This window comes from Pygoscelis adeliae, unplaced genomic scaffold, assembly GCF_000699105.1.
Source record: "Pygoscelis adeliae isolate BGI_AS28 unplaced genomic scaffold, ASM69910v1 Scaffold135, whole genome shotgun sequence".
NCBI classification, from domain to species: Eukaryota; Metazoa; Chordata; class Aves; order Sphenisciformes; family Spheniscidae; genus Pygoscelis; species Pygoscelis adeliae.
Window position 1 is genome coordinate 2,784,750 of NW_008824908.1, and position 19,072 is coordinate 2,803,821.

At 37.0% G+C, this 19,072-nt stretch overlaps 1 protein-coding gene across 1 annotated transcript in view; it reads right to left on the reverse strand.

The window, feature by feature from the left end:
- The window catches only part of ERP44 (endoplasmic reticulum protein 44), a 57,583-nt gene that overhangs the window by 11,060 nt on the left and 27,451 nt on the right, over nt 1–19,072 (reverse strand). The window contains exons 5-8 of the mRNA XM_009324947.1: nt 16,789–16,904; nt 6,146–6,330; nt 5,551–5,666; nt 1,113–1,170 (exon numbers count right to left, since the gene is read on the reverse strand). Of these exons, the coding sequence (XP_009323222.1) occupies nt 1,113–1,170; nt 5,551–5,666; nt 6,146–6,330; nt 16,789–16,904 (475 nt within the window). The remainder of the gene's footprint in view (nt 1–1,112; nt 1,171–5,550; nt 5,667–6,145; nt 6,331–16,788; nt 16,905–19,072) is intronic.

Genomic DNA, 19,072 nt, shown 5'->3' on the forward strand with positions numbered 1-19,072 from the left:
TTGAAAAAGAAACTTTGTTTCCAAATTAGCGATTCTTCAAATAAAGGCTATTTAGACTTCTGTCAAGTTGAGAAATAGTATCTCCATACCTAAAAAAAAAATTAGATATAAACTAAATGCAGATATTAAGCTTTTTCATGCTGGTAGTTACAAAGACTCATAAAAAAACCAACCCCTCCCAATGTCCTACAAGACTTGAAACTGGAATTTTACATTTGCTTTGCCAAAGAGATATGAATAAATAATAGCTTTCCTTTATTTGCCAGTAGTTTTAACTCAGAATTCAGTGCTGCCATTTTTTAATGTAATTACAATTTTGGTTAACATGAAGCAAAGCATGACTTTGCAAGCTGTGGCCATGATTAAGCACACCTTAATTCAGAAACGCCATATAAATTAGGTGACCTAATAAATTCTGTTTTCGCAGAAAAAGGTTTGAAACTCCCTCCCCCCTTAGGTCTTTTTTTATTTATTTCTCTTTTGTAAGCAACTCTTTTCATACAGTATATTTGAGAAAGGAACAGATTTTCAGATATTAATTATGTTTCTAAAAAGCAATTCTTGCAGATTTTCTTCTGTACTGTATTTTTCCTCAAGTAAAACTATGTTTATGAGAGTTTGTTAACATACAGTTAATTTTACTAATTCCTTTTTTTTAAGTGAAGAGAACAGCTCTTAGCCCTTGTGGGCTAAGACACACAAGACAGGCAAGTGACAGTCAGAAAAATACTTAGTAATTGTCACTTGCTTTGAAAAACTTGAAGTGCACCAGCTGTTGAACTTCACAGATTTTTAAGACTTCTGCAGAACACAAAGTATCTATACACATGACGAGTCAACTGTGTTTCTAAGAAAAAAAAACATTTCCGGACATTGACGTTTAAAATGACGGATTTAGGTTTTGCGCACTTAACTGGCAACAAATGAGACTGAGATCTTTTTCACTGACTCAGAAACACTAGTCCCTATGACCCTACTTCTCACACTATTTAGTGATGAAACGAAATTAAGGTTTGAGATGCAGTAATATACTGAATGATCTGAATAGTCTCCACTAGTTCATATTCACATATAATGACAATAAGCAGAATAAAATACATAGTTACACTTACCCCTGGTGGCTTGTAGATTACATTGTCTCCGCTAAATCTCTCTGCTTTTGAAATAGCCCTACAACAAACCAACCAGTAAGCATGTCTTGGTACAGACAAATAAAATAACTGAGATACCAAAAATCATATTTTAATTTGCTATCCTTTCTTTACTACTTTTTTTTTTTTCCTTCAAAATTTGAGAATTAAAATCCTTGATCTTTAAAGTAAACTGTAAAGTGACTCCACAGAAACTTGGCCTGGCTAGATGAGACAGCATTAAGGGAGTCAGCAAGATGTATCCCTAAGATTAAAAGTGTGGACTAAAGGCATCAAAGTGCAAGTGATGAATGTTGGTACAATTTTGGGTAAGAGACCATCAGAGAAAAGTGTTAATGAATTAATATAATCTGGTAAATTTAAAACAAATTAATACCTTTTCTCACGGAAGGAAAGGAGAGAAAGGTGGATTTCTGTTTGCATTCATTCTTCCTGTTCCATTGTTTACACTAGAAATTTACATCTTATCTACCCTGATACAGAAGGGCTTTGAGGTGCTCTACCAGCACAGGCAGTGAGAAAATGGATAGCAAATAAGTCCACACCGTCCATTTTACCCTCAAACCAGATCTAGAGAGCACAAGACACAGCATGCAGTTTCTGACCGCTGATGATATGGTATGTGTGTACCTGGAGAACACATGCTGTTCCTCCTTGGTATTCAGCTTACTATATCACCTTAGTAAGTTCCTCCCCTGCCTCTGGAATATTTTGTGCTTCCTTAATCCCAGTCACAACAGAGTGCCCTGAAAGCTGCTAGCTAGTACCCCCAAAATAATCATCTCTTATTCAAACAAATGGGGACAGCTATGCATCCAACACAGGAGATAGAAAAAAAAAAAAAAGGAAAGAAAGCTCTCAACAAAAGTAAGCCCTTTCATCATCTTCAGACATCAAAAGAGGCCTCCTCTCCTTCTCTCCCATGTCTTGCTGTTCCAATGTAACTCATGCTGGCAAGACAGAACTGGCTGGCTGCATACGCCACAAAAGAGTAAAATGAACTACCTATTTCTTTTCCTTTTCGCATAGGATAAAAAGAAAGCATGCCAGCCTCTGGGAAACATTAGCTAAGTGTTCTAGCTTCTCCAATTATAGTATCTCTTCTATGGACTAATATAAGCATTGGTGAAGACTGATTAAGGGATGTAAGGAGGAGGAAAAAAAGAGAAGTAAAAATATCTCAATTTATCTCACTGCAAGATGAGGGGTCTGAACAATTTAGAGAAAAAGAGACGACATCACAAGGCTTAACTCAAAGTACCTATGTTTTATTTAGTTCATTTGATCCAATTATCATTTTCTTATCACATACAGAAGACGTTTTGCCTAGTATGTTACACCTATCACTATTTGTACCAGTTTAGAGGTGTGTATTTTAAAATGCATTTTTGTATTCCAGACATGATGACTGCTCCCATAATGTGAAATCAGGCTTCTTTGTGACCATCATCACTGAGATAAACCACTTGCATCCCAAACAATCCTCCACTGAATAAGAAGAAAGTGAAGACATAGAAGCCACCTGCCCAATCACTGCTTGGTAAGCTGATAATAATCTATAATGAAATACATGCTCTAAGGTAAGCCTGCGGTGGAACCCAAAAGGTCCTCTTCTGTGTTCTTCGACTTCACTAACTGCAGTTGTGACTGATTTGTTTCAGACGAGTCAAATAAACGGGGGACATGATGTGAAAATCCCAAATGCCTGAAGATACACATTTTTAAAACAACTACCGAAATGGAAACACTTCAGTTGTGTTTTGTCTTTTCTTGAAGCAGTAACATAAAAAGTGAACCTCTTGGAACCACCACCACACCCCCCCACCACTTTGCTGGCTAACATAAAATTAAAACAGTTCTTGGATTCATTACTCTCTTCCATGAATTATCCACAGTTCATCATAGCCCTTTAAGATAAAAGTATTTTTTGGCCGTTTGTTTTGGTTTTCTGCATTTGGCTTCCTATGCTATGGCTCAATGGCACAAGGCCATTCTCTTCCATGCCTACAAACATTTCAGATTTGCCTCTCTCTAGTTCTACTGCCAAAATCTACCTCTAATATCTCTTCACCAGTATCCCTTCTATCTCCTTCTGCTTACAATTCTTCTCATTAATCTTGCTCTACAGTTACCTCAAACCTTAACAGAACTGTAAGGATCAGCTGATTTAAGAATAGTTTTAAGCATCAAGATGCTCTGCAACTAAGTACTACTAATACAGTTCAAAAATAAGCTATTACAACTACCTAAAGCCAGAATAATTTTGGCATAGCAGGGAACAGTTCTGCCTTGACAGAAGTTAGCGAAGTAATTATTTTTTTCCTGTCAAATTGATTGTTTTGAGTTTATTTTAGCTTACTAGAAGTTCGAACATGACAGCTCACGTTACCATATACCTCCCAAACCATGTACCTGTTGAACTCTGTCTATAGCAAAACCAAAAATCCCTCCCAGGGGCTGCTAGGATGCTCAGTCAGAAGAGTTTGACTGCCCAGGGCCAGTTCCCCATGAAACATTTTGCCATATATAATCTTGAATAGAAAACACTTATATAGCCAGAATCTCCCTCAGAAGTCTTTTCACACATAATTTGTTAGGAAGTTTGAGAGCCGCAGCCATTCAGAGATGAAAACATTTAGTTTCCAGGATTGCTGTCTGGAAGGCTGCACTTTAAAACACTAACAGCTCCAGGCTAGAAAGGGAATGGGAGTCTGGAGAAGAGAATAACAACAAGCCTGCTGTGCAACCTGTAGTTACTTAGGCAGGTTACAAATAATCAAACTGATCTGTTCCATTATGTTTGCTTATTGCTTATATCTAAAGAAAAAAAAAAAAACAAAAACCCATAGTAAACGACTTCAAAAACAGCATCCAACAACCAAATCCTAACACTGAGTGGTGGGAAACTATTTCTCATTGTATGAAGTTGACAAATAGCAAACCAAAGACGAACAGACTCAAACAGGAGAGAGAATCTTAAAAGTATTGCTACCTTACTAATGATTTTTGAAAGGCATTCAAAAAAAACATATGATGGGGCAAAAAAATAATTTAAAATTCTAATAACAACTCATACTGGCTGCCCTGAGAACAAGCATGGACGCACCCATCAGAAAACATCTGAGATAATGGCCGTTCTTTGGGGATAAGACAGACAGACCTACAGATCACAGATTTACAAGACTTGATTATTCTCTCAGGACCAAGGCTGCTTATACAGTCATAGGATATATGGGGAACTGAAGGAAAGGAAAGCCATGCGTACACCTGCACATTACAAATACTCTCCCTCACCCCTGAACTTTTTTTTGGAAACACTTTGGAAGAGGCCTCAATGACTGACAACAAATTTTGTTCAAACAGATGAAACATTTTCTACCAGAATACACCCTCCCAGTTTCTCCACTATCCTTCGCTACATTCAATTCAAAAAACCTTTAGGGCAACTGTATGTGGTATAAAAGCTAGTATAGCCCATGCAAATTCCTGATCTTGCAACTGTGGGTAGACTGCAAACCACTGCATTCACATTAATGCCCAATCACTTTAAATTGGTTAGTGCTGGCACATTAAACACTGCAGAAAGATTCTATAATTGCATTTTATTATGCTACTTAAAAAGGGAATCACTCCCAATTTATTCTTCTTCCTCCAGTGAAGATCTTTTAACATTTTTAAATATTGCTGTAAATCGGTATAACAAGGAGAAACTTGAATTTCTGTAGGTTGTTCTTCTAGGCTCAACACTATGAAGCTCATCAACGCAATTGCTTTTCTAAACTGTTACTGTGTGCAGTGACATAGAACTCACATGAAACAGACCCAGGCACAGAAATCAGGCATTTTGGAACAAGGTCCTCTGCCCTGACATCAAAAAGAAATGAGCAAGCAACTACTGAATTATTCTTTACAGGAAAAGAGGAAGGGAAAAAAACCCTACAAAAAGAAGGAAAAAACCACCCTACAAAAGATGGTCATATTTTAAAGAAAAAAAATTTAAGAGGTTGCAAAAAAAGTCTGCAAGGCTGATAAACGTATTTGCCAAAAAGTTTTCAAGCTCTTCCCTACTTGTTCCCCTCTCCCTCCAAAGAAGCAGGTTTTTGGGACACAACTGTCTAGCATGTCCCCCTAAAACCTCCCCAATTACAGTTAAACTATACTGACAAGGAGTGAAAAAAAGAAAAAGGAGGCAAAAATTCAAAGCTGGATTTCACAGCAAACATTAAGGCTAGGAGTTTTCTCCTCCTACCCTTATCTCAGTGTACTTATCTGTTAAGGTCTAGTCTCTTCAGTTATGCCACACTGAAAGTATTAAAGAAGTCCATTCCATTAAATTATATACAAGTCATTAACATAATTTCAGTAATGAAGTCATGCAATCAACAAATTTTAAACTTACCCAAAGGCAGACAGGAATACACAATCATCATGCAAAATATTCGCTACTCTTTCAAAGGTTCTGTAATTGTCAGAGTCCTTTTGCTCAAAGTATCCAACAATATTTCTTCTGCTGCGCTGTAAAAACAGAAGTTAAATTATAACTTACCTCAAATTATCAAAAACTATCATTACTCCCTAAGGATATCAAATACAGAGATGCCATTCATTCAACAGTCAATAACTGTGCAGAATTTATTGCTTTTCTGTCTTTTCAATATTCAGAAGCATCCTTGTGAATATTTTTCCAGTGAGGAATATTAGAAGTATCTTGCCAAATACAACATATGATTGTCTTCAAATGATTAAAAGTAAAATAAGTAATTTGGTAGTGGAGTTATTGTAACAAAATGAATGCAGTTGAAAGTGATTATATTGGAATAATCTGTAATACTGGAAATGATCCAGTTTTCCACTCAGTTTAAAAAAAAGCACTCACAGCGTTTCTGAATGGAAAAAAAGCAGCAAATATGTACTTCAAATACATTGTTTCACCAGTTCCACATTTAAAAAAAGAATAAGAATATATTTAGAAGGAATAAAATTGAAAGACTTACATCAAGAGAACTAATTTCTTCCAAATCCTGGACCTCCCGAATAGGGTTACTCTTCTGCTGCCTTATATAATCCGCTATTGCTGTCACAGATCTCTGGCCCCTGTATTCTCTCTTCATCATCATTCCATTCCGGAAGAGTTTCAGAGTTGGATATTTGCTTATCCTGTATCTCTGAGCTATATCCGCTAAAAAGAAATTAAGAAAATAAAACCCAAACCCTTCAAATACAGAACTACGCTGAACACGGTATCTTATACGCGTATATGCGAGCACGTAAGTGGAATCTCTGAAGCAGTAGTTCCACATCTTTAAACAAGAACAAACTAAAAAAAAACCTCAAACACTACCATAGGGGAGAGAACAGATAGCAGCTACAGTATTTCTCACATGTACTGATCTTTATAAAAAAAATCATGACCAAAACCGTAAGTAAAGACTCGACTTGGTCAGCTATACTCATTTAGCACACTTCCTGTGAACAACTAGGAAAGCCAATTTAAGAGCATAAGAACATGAGAAGAATCTTAAAAGCTTGCCAAATCTCAGTTAATTAATCCACATGAGAAAATTTTAATAAAATAAATCATCCCCTATTTTTCTTTAAATTATGATTTTTTACCTCAATTACAGTGCTGGAAATATAATTGTCATGTCTTAAATTTTAGAGAACGTGAACCCTGTGCAAAATATTTCTTGAAGCCTATGAAGGCCAGAAGACTGCTGTTACAGTTCTGAGCTGTTCAGGTTTTGAACAAACACAAAACTTCAGGTTTCTGAAATAAGGACAACAACTCTCTGGTAAACCAGTGTCAGCATTCCCTTCGAGACAGTTCTTTGTTCAGATCTATACATGCAGCCCAGCTTTCTTCTAGACTTGGACCACAGAGAGCTTCATACAACAAAATAACACGTATTTGTGTTCATCTAGCATGCGAGCACTAGCTATTCTCACCTTTATAAAACAGGTCAGTTATTTAACTGTAAGTTATTTATTCACAAGACTTACAAATGTAAAATGGAAAGAGGTTTTACAGTCAAATTAGAAGAGCAGCAAAGAAGAAAGCCCAGCAGAAGCAATAAAGCCCAGTTTCCCACGAACGTGCGTCCTGTGCCCCTTATCTTCAACCACTACTACGGCAATAACCCGGTTCTTCACTACGCCTCACCAGAGTACTTCAAGTGTCCCTTTGCTCCTCTTCCACTTTGGTTAATCACTGGAACGCAGCAAGTTGCTATAGGTGTTGCAGCTAGTTTCCAGCTACGCATTGACAGGGAAACTTACACATAACCAGCAAGTAGCTCCATGGCACACTGAGCACGATCCATCAGCCTTGAGTTTTTACAGCAACCTTTGCTACAGTGCAGAAATTGGTTTTGTGCCTCTCCAATATCCAGCAACCACTTTAATCAAAGTTCCTAAGTACTTAATAGTTTTGAATGCTCTTCCCTCTTTCAGATGTGGTTGAAGTTCAGCAAAAAGCTTCAAGGAGTTTTTATGAGGAAGGACTGGAGAAACACGGTAACCAGATACACTTTGGATTCTTAGGAAAACAAGACTAAAAACAAACAAAGCATGTAGTGCCAAGTAGACTTCAGCACGCACTTTCCTTTTTCCTTGTTTAATTATGCCCTCCTGTTCACTCCTCCCCTGGAAATATATCTAGAAACAAAAATTTGTCACAGCCCCTGTGAAAACTGGGTGTCTTCTATTACAGAGTGGGATGCAGTTTACCTAAACCTTAATCATGTTTGTACCTAAATCCAACTAAATCCCAAAATATGAGCAGTCTGCTCACTTTCCAGAGCTGCTTAATCCTTTGAGGTGACTCATTCCAGTCAACCACCCCCAGCCCCTCTCTCAAGCAAAGAGAGAGAGACAGTGAACTTCAATGGACCGACTTACCACTTGGAGACAGATAAATTTCATCCAGTCAACAGCGAGAGGAAGGCCTTGAAAGTCTGGGCTGAATGTGTGCCCTGTTACTTTGCACTGACTCCTTAGAAGTCAAAGGGTACACTTCAGGTGACCTGGATTGGCCCACAGCAGGAAGGCAACCAAGTGAGGGTCCATCAGCGTATCTGGCACAGTACTGAACAACGTAAAAACTAATCCTTTCTGACAAGAATGTCCTTTCTTCTCAATGACATATTTACCGCAAAGCAGATTTGCTTTCTATCTTACACTTACCCTTTTTTAAAGAGAATGGAGACAGAAGTCCTGTGAAAACTATTATTTAGAGGCAGTTGTCATGAGCAAACTGCTGAAGCTGGGCAGCTAACATACACCTCTCGGTTGCAAACCAAAATTAAAACCCTGCGCAACTGGAAATAAGTCATTCCCCCATGGAACTGCGCCCAAACTGTCCTCCAGCACATAAAGCTCTCCACCTCTTTTGGACTTCTAAGAGAGAACAAAAAATCTGAATTCTCTGCTGCCTAGAGAACTCTCAGTGAAACCATCAGTAGTTTTAATTGCTGCTAACACACTACTAACCTCTTGCACCTTCAGTTACTGAAAACAATCTTTGTACCAGCTGCACACAAAACGTGCACAGCAAAGGAACGAGAACCATGTCTACTCCACAAAAAAAACCACCAAACGTTCTTTAACATCCCTCAAACCAGTAAGCTTAAAAGCTTCACCAGCTAAGCCCAGTTCCTTACAAGCTTTGCATCGCTATAAGATATTACAGAATTCAGCCTGTCAATTTTGACTAAGAAAGGATTTGACCTGTTTCCTAAATATCCCAGAAGACTTTCTTAATGCACTAATTACAGTTAAAATTAAGGGCAAGACATTTTATGCCCTCAACTCAGAGTACTTTTATTTCAAATTAATGCAAATTTCTCAAGGGAAGATGCCAATATATTCAACATTAACAGGTATTAGATCAATACTTTTTTCTTCCTTTAAAATGCCATCACTTTCAGTTAAAGTACCTAAGAGCTGCCTGCAAGAAGGTAGAAAGTTTAGCAGGGGAGGAATCACTTTATATTTGCTCAGTGGAAGAAAAACAATGTCAGCAAACCAGGTATTTGTTGCCCTTTTCTCCTGTTGATAGACCTTCGGTCTGATGGTATGCCAGTTTACCAAAACTTGACCAGGGTCCAATAAGAGACAAGGAGAACTACTTACCAAGGTTTCGCAGAAACACATTGAGATTAGAGACTATTACTATGTTACTGAACTCCACAGCAAGAGAACACCAAAACTACACTTCTGCCTCACAACAGACTTTTTCTTCAGGTTGTTTCCATAGTTATATGAGGATGCACACATTGCGGAACAGGCATCTCAGGGGGTCTTGAAGGTTCTCCGAGATGGAGATTTCAGTCCCTAGGGATGCAAATCTTCAAGTGCTGAAGTTGTGTAAAAAAAATTAATGGTAATGAAATGCCCACTGTCAAGACTGAATTCAAACATTATTCCATAAGTCAGAACTTGCATGCTTTTTACAAATTACATTGAGATTCCATGAATACCAGTATTTGAACTAACAGAGAGAGATGACAGTCCTACACAAGTAAGTATTTGAAAACCATCTTTTTACAAAATATAAAATGCAAGTACATGAAAAATTGTTTGAATTCATTCAAAAGTCAAATAGAGGAAACCTTAAATGCTCCATTAAACCCTGGCATTTGATACAGGTAGAATTAGCATAAGCAGAGCAACTACAAAATTATATTCCTTTTAAAATTGGAAATACACAATGCAAATACATGGAATATTGTTTGAACTCATTCATAGATCGCATTAGTTATAGTAAATCCTAAATTAAATTGAAAAATATTTCCAGACATTCTCACTGTCCATTTTCTGATGAAAAGAGGTATTTGAAACAGATAAAGGTAACCTACCTGAAGGAGAAAAAGAAAAAACCAAACAACTCTCTCAGCTACGACTTTACCTTTTCTTCAGATACTAAGGTACCCAAAAAGGTACAAACCTTGAGTTTGTATTTTGCCCAATTAATCATTAAATAACAAGCCTAGTGTCTATGCCACCAGAATGGTTTCACATTAGTTACGATAGGAAGCTACTGACATACTTGATCTTCTCGTCTTCTACAAATCAGAAATTTCAAGCAGAGCTCCAATAACTGTTGAATTCAGATGATTCTCTCCTCCGTGTTTTGCATGTATACCTGTTGGTATACTACCATTTCTAAACTGCCCAGTCACCGAGAATCTCAAGTCTACTGTTACTAAATTAAAATTAAATGTACAATGAAGAACACGTTGAAAAACTGCACCAAGACACACTATATTGAAGTAGGCTCCCACCCACAATGTAGTTAAGAAGGTCCTTCCCACTGAAGGACCAGCAATATTAAAAAGGGTCAGGGTATCACCCCACTATTAACTCAGTCCACTGTCTTAGTCTTCCAGGGTCATAATTCAGAACACCACCAAATACTTAGATTTTAAGTCTGCAGGACTGGCTCTCAAAAAACGTGTCCACTAGGATTTGAACAATACTGATAATTATTCTAAATGCCCACCTCACAATATAAGGCACCACCTGAAGCAATTCACATGCTGAACAGAGGACTACAACAGTCTGAAAAACTATCTGGAAGAAAAATCAAAGTTCCAAAACTCAAACCCCATAAAAATAATTCCTGAAAATACTCATAGTGATCCTTCTTCTAAGGAGGGTCTTCATGTTGTCTGAGGAAGCGCTAGCAGAAACCCAAGCTACTGCATTTCCTAATTTTGTTTTTACATGATGGTTATAGGAGTTGCATAGCTACATACATATATATCTCTCCATATCTATATCTATCTATTTATCTTGAATTTACCAGATCTAATCTTTTTTTGTGTCAAATCATCTTAACTATTCCTCACCCTTGTGCAATACCTTCCACCTCAAAGGTAACAAATTCCTTCAGCTATATATTTAAAGCTGGGACTACCAAATGAGTATTCTGCTTGCTCACTTGAGATCAATCACATCTTTTGAAGTCCTTGAGGCTACTTGCCAGGGCACACCACAGGTAAGAAATTAAATCTGTCTTTGATAGGTACTTTTTTTACTTATTATTCCTCAAGCTTTTTTCTCTCAATTTAAGTTCACTTAAAAAGGCCTTTTTGCCTCCTACTTTCCTACATACAGCACTACATTCACCTTATTGTTAAGTATTTTGTAATATAGCATTAATTTTCAGTTTAAAAATTTAAATTTTCAGTTAAAAAAAAAACCAGTTAAACTACTTCTTGTGACACTTGCCCACAATCATAAGACATGGGAATATTCATAGGAAGCAGAATTAGAAAGGAACTTTGGAGACCATCTAAACTAGGCATCCTATCCCAATGATTGTGATACTGGTGACTTATATGTTGGACCAAAACAGGTACAAGAAAAGCAATCAATGTTCTGCATCAAACTCAGCTACTAAGAATCTGGCAAACAGCAAATCTAGACCACCTTATGGTGCAAAGGAGCATTCACTACAGCCATGCCTGCTCTTAGCGGGGCCTCATCAGTAGGCATCCCATAACCTTTCTGACAGGCTAACAAAATGGCTCTCCTGAGGAGAGCCATCAACAACCTCTCTGAATCACTTCCACTTTTTATTTTATCCAAAGATAACTCTTTCAGACCGATATTTTTTTCCAAGCAAAGTGGCAAAGATGCAATGAAATCCTCATGCTTGTTTACAGTTTCATTTATAGTTCATTTATGAACCTCCAAATTTGTTATCGTACTGAGTTGTTTTTCTTACCAAAGGCACAGTAGCAATACAATCTAAGTAACTCTTTGCAAGACTAACACTAGCACATATTACAAGAATGGCCAGACCCACAAAGATCAGCAGCTCACTGAACGGAATGAGAGTACCACCCATGGATGTTTTGAAAGAAAGAAGAAGAGTTCCCTAGACAGTCTGTCTAGGAAAGCACCTCTCAACACCCCATCAGAGAGAAGTTGTTTTCTGTTTGGAAGCACAAAGACTTATTCAAACCAGCTATCATTTTATTTTTTAACTCAAGAAACCAGAGGAAACAACAGTGCAGTAGAATTAAAACCCCAATATATACTTTAATTTATAAGAATTCTGTACCACAACTCCTAATACTGAATTCATAGAAACTGTTCAAAATACAAACTCTCCTCCAGAAACATGAGTTTTTCTATGTTGCAATATTCACTCACAGAGAACAGAAACATAGGAAATCCATGGTACCACGTGAGTTTCCAACATTGCTGCTTAACACAAAGGATAAATAAAACACAAAAACCCCACAAGCAAGCAAAAAAAAAAAACCCACCCCACCAAACCAAAACCTTCCTAATAATGTATATGCAGAAAGATCTTCTATAATTTTATATGGAAGGTCACTTTTACTAGATATTACACTTAGAATAGAGGTGCATAATTTTTAAGGTAAGTAAATTACTAAATCGAACACACCAAAACCACCAAAGATTTTAACAGCAATGTTGTGGAACTTAGATATTTATGAGTCATAAAAGGATGAGGTCTTGGAAACTGAAAGAGTACCTGCTTCAACAGATTTACCTTAAGTGTATGTTCCACACCAGCTTAAACAGCCTGATGACTTCACTTAAACATTTCAGTTATAATTATCTTCCACAGTATTATAAAGTGGTGTAAAATATAACACAGAGGCTTAATATAGTGTTAATATTTAGATTTTGCATTTAATCACATTGGGGCCTATCAATTTCCAGAAAAACATCTTTATATTGGCTATAAGAGCAGACAGAATGATGGTTTTGTCATTAAGCATCAAACATTTGTCAGTGCATCAATAATTCTCTTTAATTTACTTTACCCTCAGAAGCTGGTGTGAGCTGTTGGGCCCTGCGGTGTGCTTCAATAATAGTGCATTAAATGGAAAGTATCTATGCCTGGCTGACCATTCTGAAAGCTGTTTTTTGTGGCCTGAAATTAGCTATTTGGATTCCCTACAGAGTCTTGGCTTCAAAAAGAAACAGATCATTTGTAATGCAAATAATCCACCATCCCTAGAACATCATCCTAATAGTGAACTACTAGTGGTATGAAAGCTGCAGGCATAACAAACCCCCAAATATTGGCATAAGCCTTCTAGTGTTGCTAAAATATGTAAACACATACAAAAATATAAAGGTAAAAAAGGGAAAAAAAGACAATAACAATCTTGACTCCAACATTAAGTAAACTACTACAGCAGACAAAGCTGGATAATATAGTAACATTCACCCTCTTACTAAAAAGCTGCTATTACATACATGAAAATCAAAGTTAAAATACTTAAAACTTTAGGACACACCCAACAATTGTGTGCCATGAAATGTACCATTGCTTACAACCCAGCAAATAAACACTAGAAACCAGGAATGACATATACAGCTTTGCTATTTTAATTCAAAAAGGCAATGCAAATTAGGGAAAGGGACTTGGCCTGTCATTATAGAGTTTTATTTTTAATTCTCACATTTTACAGCTTCTGTAGAAGTCATGCTCATCTACTTCTTACATTAAGAACACAAAGAGTAAATACAGAGAGCTCATTGTATTCTAGTAATAAAAAGAAACACCAAAACTCTTGGCTGCCTCATACTACTTAGCCCACTACACCTACTACCAGGGGAAGGAAGACAATCTCTGCTGTAGCATCTCTGCCTCCATCCAGGCCTTAGCTCTCCGTAACAAGCTCTGATGAGCTCAATTCAATGAGCATACGAGGAGAAGATTAAGCAACAAGCTTCTAAAGCGTTTCAAATACTTGAGGGGGGCGAGTTTTCTTAGGCACATAACTGCTAAGACAAGAACATCTCATGGTTAAACACTGCGCATCCAGCAGCCCAAAGACTCTCTGAGTTACTCAAGCTGCAGCAAACAAAATAAGGATTTCAGTTGTTAATGTAAACCTTAACAATAAAACTCAACAACACAGGTTGATTTTACTACAGTCTTTTATGAGAACTTTCTATAAAGTTTCATTGTCAATATCTTGACTCAATGAAAAGATGAGCCAACCAGACTGTTAAACACTGAGATAAGACTTATTTATTAAGGACAACCATAACAATCAAGTAAAGTGAAAGTGTGAATGTCCTTAATTCCCCCCTCCCCCCCAACTGAGTCAAGTTAATTTGAGAAACTATCATTGATGAAAGTGATAGAATATAAACAAAAGTATATGCAAAAGTAATTTCAAGTATGTAGAGTGACTGGTTTAATAAGGTGATACAAAAACAATCAGAATGTTTGCTACAACTGCATTTCATTTATTTTCTACAATTGCAAAGATCAGGGGCAGTTTATTTGTGTAGATCCTGCAGTAGATCTCTGAACAAAGAAAGACAAAAACTCAGTAAGAAAACTTCAGCAAAGACCGCATATCAAGCTTTGCCTTCAATATACTCCCTCCAAAGGACTTCATTGCCTTACTTGAAAATTAACTTTTAGGGATGGCAAATTTGAATGCTTAATGCTATGCTTTTAGTTAAGATCTCCCAAGCACACACCATATAGATGGATGATTGGAAGCAGAAGAGAACACCAAGTGTGAAAAAGAAAGAATCTGAAAATGTAGTTAAGTATTTGAGATCTGGGAAGGTATTCCAGGTCTCCAACACCCCCCCTCCCCTCGCAACAAAACAACCCCAAAAGAAACAAACACACTCCCCCCCCAAAAAAAAAAAAAAAAAACCAAAAACAAAACCAAACAACCCAAAAAACCCCACCAACCTCCCAAAAAATCTATGATTCTAGAAAAGGCTGTTCAGGAAGGCGGTAGGAAAACATTCACTTAACAGAGACAACATCATAATGAGAAAGAAAAAATACTATTGGACTTAATAAATCAAGGCGACTAAAGCATATCTTGTGAAGCACATTAAGTACAGACACTCCCATCCATTCTGCTGCTGCTGCTCTGGAAATGCTACAGGCAGTTACACAAGTGCACTGTTCTACACTGTATTCAAGGCACTAGAAGAGATCTGCTCAGAGGAGGAGATTACTCTGAAAAACGCTCTTCAAGAACACATACACTCAAACTTCTGTATCAGTTCCCCAACACATCCCTACCACTCCAACGTAGGAAGGCAACTGAATGCTTCAAAGCTGCTCACATACCCTAGGTGAATACTGTCGTGCCTCTTTTCCAGCTGAGGCTATAAAAGAGGTCCGATATCCCACCGATTCAAAGATTTAATCCCAGAGGCATTTAAGTTTCCTGTGGTCATGAATTGGTCTTACCGGTCTTTGGGAAGGGACAAAGAAAATCTCCTTGGCCACTCCTGACAGTTTGAAGAATTAGCTTATCTTACATTTCAGAAACTGAGTTGATACTATGTGCTCCCTTAAGGTTTTTTTTGGTTTTTTTTTAATGCTTGAGATCTCTTTCAAGATCGCAAGACAGGTTCTCTTACTGTTGGGCGACTACATGCATGCATACAAGAAGAACACAAAATGATGCCAGTGGAAGATGCTCAAGTGGACTTACTGACTTTTAAATCTGCAAGTAAGAACCAAGACATTTCAAGAATTCTCATTATAGGGAAAAATCCTCTCTAACACCAAAGGAGTTAGATTGTCAAAATGGGGGGGGGGGGAAGTAAGTGAAATCAGCTACTTCTCACAGATATGCAGTTGACTTTTTTCTGTCCTATAAGGTTCTCTTTTTAGGTTTTTTTAAACAGAGCACTAAAAACTATTAGGTCAACGGTAAGTCCCAGATATATGCTACAAATACAAACTAGTAACTGTACAGTGATTCCTCAAATTTCCAACTGTGATTCTTCTTACAAATTAACAGTTTTGTAAAGCCTGAATATTATAATCAGTATTGGTTAGAACTGAATTTCTGCTGGGATTTGAAGCCACTTGCAACTGGTACTACTCTTTGGGAATCAGAAGCCACTGTAAAGAAACAATGTCTGCAAGTGCTGTTCTTCCAGAAGCATAAAACAGAAAAGCTGATCTTATGCTATAAAAAGCACCATAATAAAAACCTCAGTACTATCCATTTGTCTTTCAATGTGTAGCAGATGTTCCTCACATTTTACTTATTATGGGATTAAAAGGCAACTTTTGGGATTAATATCAGCATAAAATGAGTAAGTTTTGGTATATCATTTTCATGTATTTCTGGGTGGGGGAGAACCCAAATAGGCAACGATTTGTTGGCATGTGTACAAACAACAAAGCAGAAAATCTCTGATCCCCTCATGGCTGTGCAAAAGTCAACTTACAGTCCACCACGACTCCTAGCTGTAGGGAAGGCCTGAGCAGAACATCATCTTGATGCTGACAATGGAGGGTCACCCCTCCCTTTTTTTTGGCTGTGAAGACCTGCACCATTTGTAGCACTAGTGCTTCTCTGACCCCTCAATGAGCCAATTCAATTTATAATCCCAGCTCTTCCCCCCCCCATTAAATGAGACAGGCTGAATGGCTATAAATGCATGTTTATGGATGCAATGATAAAGCAACACTGTAGATTGCCCTGACAAATTTGGAAGAACAGGTTCACTGACATATACAAACAACTCTGTGCTAAACGATCAGGCAGGTCCAACTACACTTTAGATTGCTGTCTAGTATATTCTTCAATACAATGAGTAACTTACTGGCAGGATAGCACAGAAAAAACCTAAATTGGGATTTACTTACAATGCTGATCACAGTCTACTCTAGCAAACACCACTTGATTCTTATCTGGATACTCTTCCTTAATTACGTTAGAAGCTTCCTCAAAAATAGGATGCAGCATTTGGCTGAAGCGGCACCTGTGGATAGAACACAAAATCGTAACTTCAAAATATTAATTTGAAATATTTTAATTGATGACTCAGGGAATATTTCAATCTTTGAAGGAAAAAGAAAAAAAAAGAAAGAAAAGCTATTGGAAAAGAACATCTACTTGTAATCATCCCAGTAACTGGCTGGATAAAAATAGGTTCAAAAGTAACTTGAATGATTCAGGTGGAAAAAAAAATAATTCTAAAAGAATATACAGTTCAAGATATGCCCCCTTGCTTTATCTGCTTAAGAAACACCATTAATCAATTATAAGCCTTTAGGAAATATATTCTATTAAGAAAGTCTGTTCTTCATTTTTTTCTACCTGAATTATCCCTGGGAAAGTAGTTTTTAAAGTATAGTAAAAGTTACTTGGATTGTTGAGATTCAAATATTCACCAACAATCACTTTCAAGAAATATCACGGAGATAACTTTGTAAGGGTCAACAATAGAAGTTATAAGTATTGCTTATTATATTATTGCTCCAGTTTGGTAGAATTTGAAGACTGCTATTACAGCACTATGAACAAAGAGAATCCCATGGGTCCCTTCTTCCAGTCATGTCAGATTTTGAAGCAAATCCTCTTTCTGCCCACAGAAAAGGCTGTAGGATTGTAAAGATGCTTTGGTGGCTTTGGGGAGGTTAGGGTGACATTAGTGCACAAGCCCATTATTAATATGTCAATAAAATTATTTTATATTCTGTTCCTCTAAAAACATGGCAGAATTTTAAATTGAAGCTGTGTAACGGCATTGTAGAAGTTGTCAGAATGAGACCTCATGGAACAGACTTGCAATAAAACCGCCTGCACTGAAGCCGTGCTTAAACTTAACAGTGATAGCCTGGGGATGCTGTTACGACTTACGCCAGCAAACATTCAAGTGAAGAGACAGGTTTTGCGCTCAAAATACAAACAGGGCTTAAGGCCATTTTCTGAAAGAAACCTGACTCTGGGCAGCACAACTGTATGCTACGCATCTGTGTAGCACGTATGTGTTACACATGGCTTCCTTGTTCCCTCATTCTTCTCCACCCTTACAGCAGAGTATCTACATCAGCAAAACTGGTAATTTCTCATTCAAAGGTCCCGTTACATCATAGGCTGGCAGTACGCTATGTTATTACTGAATGCCTACATGTAATGATCATAATTAAGGCTGTAACGTTTTAAAGTTACGGCCTACTATAATGTGAATCAATTTGCAAGCATACGCAAATCTTTAAATTCAAAGCAAACCTACTCTAGAGAGGATTTGATAACAGTGGGGATTGCAGAAAGAGCTGTGCTAATAGGGTCCTAAAACAGGATGCTTGTTACCTTGTTATATCAAGTTTTAAAATATTGGTATCTTCCCTTTGTCACAGAAGTATCAGAACATGGATTTTTAGCGTCCTGCAGTTTGCCTTTTGCAAAATCAAAAAATGATTTTTCCATGGCAACACAGACCCCAAATTTCAGTGTATTAAATTTACTCTCCATAGGTTTGCTTTCCTCGGTTATCTTTAATAAAACCTTTTGAAGTAGTCCATGATCCACCAGGTATCTGCAGATCACAAACTGAAAATAACCATCTTGAAAGTTTAATCTATTTACTTATTTTAAAAGGCATCTTTGATAGCATAATTCTATACAGAACAGGTAAGAGATTAGACCTAGTTTCTTACTTAACTAGTTACTTAGTTGTACTATCATTATAAAGAAAGACGTTTCAAACAAATAGCTTACTTGGTAAACAAATGTAATCTCTCTAAAGAAAAATTCTATTGGTTTAAATGTGCCTAGTATCAATTTAGTCTGTGGTAGCAAATGAACAGATGCAAACTAATTGAACATAAAAATTGTCTATAAAATGACAGAGGTATATACACAAAGGTTATTGAACTGATTTAGATTGGTATGTCTATCTTTATGCAAAGTTTAAATGAAGGCATTAAAAACATCTTTATTGAGAACTTCATTCTATATGAAAAGACTGGGTATGAATTTTTCAAAATCACTTTTAAAAAACAATTAAAATTAGCCTGCTACTAGTTGAATGAATTATCAGTAAAGGCAAAGTGTAAATTTTTCATGTAAAGCTCTGTGCACTTGCTATTTCTAGGCCATACAGACCTACAGACTTAGACATATAGTGGGATGCGAAAGAGGTGA